This window comes from Symphalangus syndactylus, chromosome 9, assembly GCF_028878055.3.
Source record: "Symphalangus syndactylus isolate Jambi chromosome 9, NHGRI_mSymSyn1-v2.1_pri, whole genome shotgun sequence".
In the NCBI taxonomy this organism is placed as follows: domain Eukaryota; kingdom Metazoa; phylum Chordata; class Mammalia; order Primates; family Hylobatidae; genus Symphalangus; species Symphalangus syndactylus.
In genome coordinates, this window is record NC_072431.2 from 136,544,415 (window position 1) to 136,554,489 (window position 10,075).

At 35.7% G+C, this 10,075-nt stretch overlaps 1 protein-coding gene across 24 annotated transcripts in view; it reads left to right on the top strand.

The window, feature by feature from the left end:
* Positions 1-10,075, top strand: part of RFX3 (regulatory factor X3) — a 322,024-nt gene that overhangs the window by 279,671 nt on the left and 32,278 nt on the right. For all 24 annotated transcript variants that reach the window (XR_010113770.1, XR_010113771.1, XM_063609885.1 and 21 more), the window contains one exon: positions 2,355-2,563. Coding sequence is in view for 22 of the 24 variants with exons in the window: in XM_063609885.1 (XP_063465955.1) it covers positions 2,355-2,563 (209 nt within the window). In the remaining 2 variants the exon portion in view is untranslated. The remainder of the gene's footprint in view (positions 1-2,354; positions 2,564-10,075) is intronic.

A 10,075-nucleotide genomic window follows, 5' to 3' on the forward strand; every position in this document is an offset into this window, starting at 1 on the left:
TATGATTTTGAAGCTCCGGACTACTTTTCATTTTGGATATATTTTTTTTCCAAGTTAAGAACATCTGTAAATATCCTTAGCTTTTTCAATTAGAGACTTGAAATATCTACATTCGTTTCACAAGGGAATATTTACAATGTGCTTTATTGTTAGTATATTTTCACTTTAGAGAGTAGTAAAATGAAGTATAATATAAAGTAGTTTGAAAAGCCAGAATAATGTGCTGCGCTTTTATTTCTCTAAGTTACATTTTAGATTATCATCTTTTCTTGGCAAAAACTAACTGCCAAGTAAATAGTGAGTTTGAATTTATGGTAAGAAATGAAATTAAATTCCTTCATGGATACTGGTAAATTTCTCCTTCCAATTATCAATGTGCAAACAAACAAAAAAACCTATCCTGCTAATTTCAGCTTTATTTGTAATACTAAAATGTTGGAACAAACAAATGTCTAACTATGTGGGATTGGTTATATAAATAATAGTATATTATGCAATAAAACAAATTCATTCAGTGGACAATGAAGATAGGTCTAATTTGCCTACTTGGAAAGATGGTTATTAAATATTTCTAAGTGAAACTAAGCAGAATATCTAATAGAAAATATAATATGATCCTCTTATTTTAAACATTTAAGTATGTATAAGCATATAATAATATAAAATGTATGTATAAATATATGAGTATTTTATAATACAAATATATATTTAAAATATAAATGTATGCATGATAATATAGTGTATGTATATGCGATAATATGTGCATAAATTATATATGCATGTGAAATTTTGAAAGGTACATACATCAATATGCTGTAATTTCTTACTGTTGCCATTTTAAGTATTCTTAATGTTTGGTTCCTTTTCTGCTTATTTGTATTTACAGTTTTTTCTATTTACAGTTTTTAAATATTTCACTTAAAATATTTAAAAGTGGTATTCAGAAGGTAACATCTGAATGGATTTATGATTAATTAGATAAGAGAAAAAAAGATAGTGAATAGTATCATCAGCTGAGATATAGAAGAAACAGTAGGTTTCCCTGGGAAAATAAAATAAGTTGAGTTTGGGGCATTTTGCATTTGAAGTGCCTCCAGGTTGAAATGTCCCTTGAATAGGTAAAGTCTGTACGATCAGGAGAGATACTGGAAATAGAAGATGGAGATAATGGATTTATTCAGTTGAAGTTGTTAATTTGAATGAACTTGTTTTTTGAGAGCATATAGAAAAAAAAGCTATAGACACCCTTTTGAGAAAAATACATATATATTCACAAGGTTCTATTAGGAGCCTCACAGACACTTCTCCAAAGAAATCTATCTTGACAAAATTATTTGGACACAATGAACCCAGCTTAAAATTTTTCAGTAAATTTCATTTCTTTAGTTTTATGCTTAGGGAAACTGAGTCCCACATAAATTAATTGCTTAAGGTTAGTTTTGTTTATTCAGGACCTAACACCTATGTCTTCCCATTCCCAGTCAAATATTACATTACCAAAGAATTATGTTTTGCCTTGAGCGAATAGGTTTTTTTAATCTTAAAATACAACATAGCACTGGAAACATCACAATACTTCTGGCAACCACTGAAAAGTAGCCTTAAAAGTTCCTATTTTCATTGCTGTTACCAAACATTTCCCAACCAGAACCAGAAGGAAAATTGCAATAATCACATTTTTTGGCAGGAAGCATGTCTACATTTTCTCAAGAGTTTTTGTTGTTGTTGTTATTGTTGTTTTCATTTCTCTGAATTAATTTGCATTCATAGCTTTGCCTTGATAGCCCTTGAGATTTCTGTTCCCAATCCAAAAAACTCACAGCAGCATATGCTTCTACCTAGTACCATTCAGTGTTTGTTTCTGTTTTAATCTTGAGGGGACCTCTTTTGGCCAATTTTATCTATTTATCTGTCTGACTTACCCTAAATCTTCTCAAATAAATTGGTTTTAAAGTTTTATCTGATGGGGAACAAAAAGACAACTTCTGAAAGCAGTATGAAAGCTGAATAGAATGAAAGACGCTGCCTACTGTAGGTTCAGACTTCTATTTTTTTAACTAATCATGTATTTAATCTTTTACACAGACTAGTTAATATAGAAAAACCAAATGATACTTACATGTGACATCACTTTCCTATGTACCAGAGTGAGGAACGAGAAATATTCATCCCTTAAAACTGATCAAGATTGTGTTACCCTAACAATTGACAAGTAGTTGTTTATTTTCTGGATTCATTTAACTGTGTGAAGCTTTTATTATAATTTTCTGTTCTTGCATCTAGTGTGTGTGCTGGCGTTCAATGAAAGGATGCTGAATTGAACTTTTCCTTTGCTTTCTGTGTTACTGTCTCAGGAGCAGGCTTCCTGGGTGTGCCAGTGTGATGACAACATGGTTCAGAGACTAGAAACAGACTTCAAGATGACTCTTCAGCAGCAGAGCACCCTGGAGCAGTGGGCTGCGTGGCTTGACAATGTGATGATGCAAGCACTGAAACCCTATGAAGGAAGACCCAGTTTTCCTAAAGCCGCCAGGCAATTTCTGCTAAAATGGTCTTTCTACAGGTATCATCTAGGTTTTTCCTAGGCCTTCTTCTTCATATTCTGCAAATATGTGTGTATATGTGTGTGTGTATGCTTCTGTGACAAAAGAAAAGAAAGGAATAAAGACTTTAGTTTGTGGAAACTCCCTGTTACAACTACCTTCAACCCAACTCAGTGATTACAACATCATAGAAATGTACCAGGAAACTTAGAGAAATAAACTTTCTGCTAGGAAAAGAAATGTCTTGCTCAAAGCCCTAGATGTCCTCAGATGGGAACATCTGAGATTCCAGTCTACATAATGTGTTCAGCAATAATCAGAAAAGGGCTACTGTCCTCCCTCTTGCAACATACATTATTTAGGCTTCTTTCTTGAGGCCTAACACTAGTCTCCTTTTTGTTCTCTGTTTAGTGATGTTCAGAATGTGGTCCCTAAACCAGTAGCATCACTATCATTGGAAACATATTAGAAATGCAAATTCTTAGCACCTCCTCCAAATCTACCTATATCAGAACCTGTAGAGGTAAGGCCCAGCAATTTATGTTTTAAAAAGTACTTCAGTTGATTCTGATGCATACCCAGAACTATCTATTTAACTTCTTAATTTTATCAATTATAACTGTTTTCAAACCTGGCTGCACATCAGAATTAATGTAAAAAAAAAAAAAGAAACAAATCCTAGGTGCCTCTAAAGACCTACTAAATCAAAATCTTGGTTGTTAAGAGATAGTGATTAGTGGCTGGGCACGGTGGCTCATGCCTGTAATCCCAGCACTTTGGGAGACTGAGGCGGGTGGATCACGAGGTCAGGAGATCGAGACTATCCTGGCTAACACGGCGAAGCCCTGTCTCTACTAAAAATACAAAAACAAAATTAGCGGGGCATGGTGGCAGTCGCCTGTAGTCCCAGCTACTCGGGAGGCTAAGGCAGGAGAATGGCGTGAACCCAGAAGGCAGAGCTTGCAGTGAGCCGAGATCGCGCCACTGCACTCCAGCCTAGGCGACAGGGCGAGACTCCGTCTCAAAAAAAAAAAAAAAAGAGAGAGAACGATTAGGAATGAGGATAATCAGGATTTTTTTCACAAAGCTCTCCTGGTGATTCTAATGATCGCCAGTAATCTAGTAGACAGTAACATAGCTTATTAATAATATAAATCACTTTTTGACTAAAATAGTATAGATAAGAAACGTGTATTTTTGTAGACATAGAAGCACCCAGAAGGAAAGGGCTTTCTGATTACATGACATATATCAAATGATGGGATGAGCTGTTGACCATAACTCCGCCACAAAGATTAAAAACAGCATTTATGGCCTGGCACGGTGGCTCACGTCTGTAATCCCAGGACTTTGGGAAGCCGAGGCGGGCGGGTCACGAGGTCAGGAGATCGAGCATCCTGGCTAACACGGTGAAACCCCGTCTCTACTAAAAATACAAAAAATTAGCCGGGCGTGGTGGCGGGCGCCTGTAGTCCCAGCTACTCGGAGAGGCTGAGGCAGGAGAATGGCGTGAAACTGGGAGGCGGAGCTTGCAGTGAGCCGAGATTGCGCCACTGCACTCCAGCCTGGGCGACAGAGCGAGACTCCATCTCAAAAACAAAATAAAACGGGCATTTATGACCCTTGTAGGTCAGTGTCTCTACCATATGTGTAAGATGGAATTGGCAGATGGAATTCTTTCATAAGTTGGGTAAATTATATTTTTAACTCCGGCATTTGTTCTTGTGGTGAGAGTTCATTTTTTAGCTTCTTTGGATAAAGCTGACCCCACTGATTTGACCCTAAGATTAATATCTGCTGTAAAGTATAGGCAGTCTCTAGTGTAGATTCTGTGCAGCCAAGCACGTATCAGAAAGTGGTAGCCACAGGACATACGCCTGACTGTAGCTGTGGCTACACTATGGTCATCATCTGGACATCAATGGTGAGTCCAAAGCTAGTTGTGAGGAGGGAAAGACTATGAATAAGTAACAGAATGTAGGAACTAATAGTACTTGTGAACTCAGTAAACCCAGACTATAGGATTTCCATATTATTTTGACCACCGTTGGTTATAATGATGGAATCAGAGGTCTTTTAATTATGACGATAGTTCCTTTGGTTTTATTATAAGTGACTTTTTTCTTTCTCAACTGATTTGGTCCAAATTCTTGTTTCTTGAACTGAAGTAGACGTATAGATCCACATTATATGTTTCATAAGAGTTAAGTTATCCTTACATCTTGAAAATAGCTGTCTAGTGTCAAGCCCAGGGTCAAATGCAATGAAAGAAAGCCAGCCAGGTTTTTGCTGTTGTTTCGTTTTTGTTTTTGTAGTGGTACAATTCCACAGTCCTGCCTCTCGTGTATTTAATACCTTTAGCCCACATAATTCAAGAAGCACATTATTAAGGTGTTGTCTGGCTCTGTGACCCACTAGTATGCATCAGCGAAGCCAGTGCTAGGTTTGGATCTGGGTGTTCATGAGAAACGTGTTGATGAGAAATTAAGTTTTCCCTTGATACAGCAGGAGGATTTGAAATGCGTTATCACAGTGTTCTCAAGGTAGATGCAGCAACAGTTGTAGTAATGGTAGAATTAGAAAATTTAATTTGGGAATATTTTTTAAGATTTCAGCCGGGCACGGTGGCTCATGCCTGTAATCCCAGCTACTCCAGAGGCTGAAGTAGGAGAATGGTGTGAACCCGGGAGGCGGAGCTTGCAGTGAGCAGAGATCGCACCACTGCCCTCCAGCCTGGGCCGACAGAGCAAGACTCCATCTTAAAAAAAACAAAACAAAACAAAAAAAAAAAGATTTCAGGTATTTTCCCAGTTGCCCAAGAGTTTTTTATTCATCAAGTTTATTCCCAGAAAATAACATAAGTGGTATATGTGCTCCATGAATAATTGATGAGACAGCTGTACACTGACTGGCTGTTCCAAAACTTATATGACCAAAGGCAGAGTCCATCCTCTGCATCCAAAAAAGCAAGGTGTTTTTTCTCCCCCTACTGCTTTCTTATGTTACTAGTGTCAGACTTGCCCTTACGTCTACCTGTGGTTGCTTTTTTTTTTTTTTTTCTATATTTAATTGATGTCATTTTAGAAATACATCCCTGGAGCCTTCATCTCCGCAGAGATCTGTCGCAGGTATCTTGAAGGGAGACAAAATTACTTACTTGTATTTCTTGTTCTCTGCAGATATACAAACCCAGTAGATCATCACTTGCCTGCCCTCTGTCCTCCCTGAGTTGAGGATAATTGGCTTGTTATTATTAGGTACTATTATGGTTATTATTTTCGTTTCAAAAAGACTTGAAGGTGTACAGTTCAGGGCCCCAGAAGGAAAGGCACATTCAGGCAGATGCGTACCTCCTGCTGGTAGGCAAAGTCAATAGCTTAGAAACTTAAGCCTTTAATATCTGAACTGTTTTTTACTGAGACATAAGAACATATTGAGTAATGAAAATTGCATTCACAAACTATCAGAGAAGCAGAATTAGAATATTTTTAAATGTTTTTGGTATTACAGATGCCAGAAATTTGTAAATTTTTAAATGCCATTATAAATTTCGCAGTCACATACACAGGCCCTTCATGTTCTGAAATCAGATGCTTAATCTCCTAATTTCTAAAATTTTTTGTATGTATTTACATGCATAGAAATATAGAAATGAACTTGCCGAGAATCACAATAGCAGTTCATATAGCGCTACAAACAGGTTCTGCTCTGAATGGGGGCTCTCTCCTTGCCTAACCTGGCTTTCAGTGACTAATGGTGGTTCCCCGGGAGGCAGAAAAAAAAATCACTGCCTTTCTTGGGCAGAATTGGAGAAGTTATATGGGCCATTTCTCAGCTTGTGTGTTTTGGATAACAGAAGAGAGCATTCTTCAGGGCCACCCTGAAGGTCATTCAGATATCCCATTTTTAAAGAGTGGAATGTATAGCTTTGATATTTGGCTTGAAAGTAGGCACAGGGTGCCTAGTTTGCCTACAACTGGACAATATATGAATCTTCCAAAAAGTAATACTCTTTTTTGAATCAACTGTAAGCACTTTTCAAAGAGTGAGTTCACATAAGGATCATAGGTGTGATGTTCTCACCTGAAGGGTGTGATACATCTTCAAACACTCAGAAGAGGCAGGTTGGCTATTGCATGTTAGGACATACATTTCAGTTTCCACACCATGAGTTATAAAGATAAATACACAAAGATATTTCTTGTCCATTATAAAATAATTAACGTTTACAACTCTGATCTTAAAGAGTTGAATTCATGGTAACTTAGCAACAATTCAGTGGAGTCAGTTTTACAACATATCTTACAGAAGTCTGAATCGGACAATAGGATTCCAATTAAACTGTTAATTGTGTCATTTAATACTTGGCTTGTAGAGCAGAGGCCTGACACAGAGAGAATAAAGTAGACATAGCGTTAATGATACAATTCAACTGATTCTTTTCTAAACATATGACAATAATTTCATGACATACATGTCAGTATTTTTTAAATAACTAGGTATTATAATTGAGGGTCAATAAATTTTTTTTTAAAACTTCCAACAGAATTTAGTATTACATATGCATTTTATGCTGAAATAAGGTGATTGCCTAACCATCCAAAAGTTTCCAAAACACTCAGAATGAAATCCAAAGGCCTTATCATGGCCTACTAGACCCTACGCAGTCCAGCCACTAGAGTTATCCAGACCCTATCACGTATTCTTCTCTTTGCTCACTGCCTTTCTACCATGTTAGCCTCCTGGCTACTCTTTGAACACAGCAAACAGTTCTGTCTCAAGCTCTTTCATTTGCTCTCTTTTCTGCCAGGAAAACTCTTCACCTGTGTTCATTTCCTCACTTCAATCTAGTTTCTGCTCAGTTATCACCTCCTCAGAAAGAATATTCTAGATACGCCAACTTAAAATGCCTGCCCTCATCACTCTCCAATCTCTGGCCCTGATTTATAGGTTCTCTTACTCCTTAACTTTATATTTATTATCTACTTGTGTATTTACTAACTGTCTCACCTAATAGAAGGTGAACTTTTTTGAAACCAAATTTTGTCTGTCTTGTCTGAACCAAGACCCTGCCACAGAGTAGGAACACAATAAATATCTGCTGAACAAACGTGAATTTTATTGGAAAAGTTGAATTTGCATTTCTCAAATGATATCAGAAACTACTTGTTATGAACATTCTCCTTAGTTGTTCACATGATTTCAAGGTTATTATATTTTAACAGAAGGCTGAGGTGGGCGGATCACCTGAGGTCAGGAGTTCGACACCAGTCTGACCAACATGGAGAAACCCCATCTCTACTAAAAATACAAAATTAGCCAGGCGTGGTGGTGCATGTTTGTAATCCCAGCTACTTGGGAGGCTGAGGCAGGAGAATCGCTTGAATCCGGGAGGCAGAGGTTGCAGTGAGCTGAGATCATGCCATTTCACTCCAGCCTGGGCAACAAGAGCGAGACTCCATCTCAAAAACAAAAAAAGAGAAAGAGAAATACAAAGGCCTAAAATTTGACCTTAGAAATATATAAAGATTCATTCTGTATCTGTGATATTTATTCCTGAAAAGATTAACATTCACCTGACTCAGTATTGTTTTTCTATATTATTATATAATGAATGACATCTTTTAAAATAAATACTTTTATTATGCAGTTAATATATGCTCACATTAGAAAATGTGGTAAATACAGGCCAGGCATGCTGGCTTGCACCTGTTATCCCAGCTATTTGGGAGGCTGAGGCAGGAGGATCAGTTGAGTCCAGGAGTTTGAGACCAGCCTGGGCAACATAGTGAGACCCCATCTCTAACAAAGTAAAATAATTAGCTGAGCATGGTAGCAAGTGCCTATGGGAGGTGAGGAGCGTAAGATCACTGGAACCCAGGAGTTCAGTGCTGCAGTGAACTATAATGGCATCACCGCACCCCAGCCTGGACAATACAGCAAGACCCCCGTCTCTAAAAAAAAAAAAGTAATTAATTTTTTAAAAGGATATCCTAGGAAATACAAAAACTTCTACCCAGAAATTACCACTGGTTAAATGTTTCTTTTTGGGTTAAATAAAATTGGGATCCAGTTGTTTACCATAGACTATTTAAGTATATTTTTCACTTAACATTTTTTATTTGCAATTATATCTTAAGCATTTCTTGCCATTAAATATCTTCAGAAACATAATGTTTAATGTCTTCATACTATTTCATTATGTTTATGCCTCATACATTATTTAAACATTCCCTTATTCTTGAACATTAAGATGGGTTTTGGTGTTTTGATACAGTTTTTAAAAATGCTGTTATGATTATCTTCATATACAATTGTACATATATCTTCGGATAAGTTCAAGTAAAAGGATATAAACATTTAAAGTAACTAATACTAGTTTAATGAAGTGTGTGATCTCAATGCTAATAAAGTATTAGATATTCCAGTTCACTTGGGGGTAGGAATTTTTTGACGTATGGAGTGTTTTTATGTAAATGAGCTCATATATCTTGCTTCAACTAAACCATTATATTATAAACATCTTTCTATGTTACTACTTATGTCTACTTCTTTTTTTAATGATTGCATAAAATTCTATATCTAGATGAGCCATAACTTGTTTAATCAGCATCCTACTAGATTATCTTTTTAATGATATTTACTTTCTCCTCCTAGTTTCTCACTAGTACAGATATTGTGCTGCAGTTGTGACTATCTTTGGTCATTTGTGTAAATTTCTAGAATTAGATTGCTGGGTCAAAGGTTTTGACATTTTAAATTTTAACAAATACTGCCAAATTTCCCTCTACAAAAGTTTTATGAATTTATATTCATAGAGACAGTAAAGGAAAGTTTTTCCAAACCAACTGTAACATTGGGTCTTTTAATCTCTGACAGCTTTATAGATTATATAGGGTATCTTACTTTAATTTTCATTTCTTTAGTTCCAAATAAAATTAGTCATGTTTTTGTATGTTTGTTAGGCATTTGTCTTATACTTTAAATTTTTAAAATTTGAAAATTTTAAATAATTGCTATCTTTCTTCAGCAAGATAAATGGAAGTAGGAGCAAATATTCTGTTCATGCTTTACTTTAAAACTCATTTATTTCAAGTCTCTGTTAGTATGGGTAAAAATGTTACGTAACATTTTCTTTTTATTTTTGTGTTGTTTTTGCTTTTTTTTTGGTGATTCACTGCTTTAAAATTTTTTTACCATAGGAATAGAAATATTTATTTTCACATAGCTCTTATATTGTAATCTTATAAATTATTTTTACAAATTGGTGATATGTCACTGAATTTTAGGAAAGACATGGATAGAGTTATATATAGAATTTTATCATATATGTTGGCATGCAAATGAAAGTATTCATTTATTTTTAATAATTATAGAGTTATAAACTTAAGGAATTCATTAATCAACTCTAAGATATCATTCACTAGACCTACTATTTATGATAATGAGTATATTATTAACACTAATGTAGGTAACAGTGTAGTTACATTGGTAGTTTTCTTAAGATTTCACATACATTATGTCATTTGACT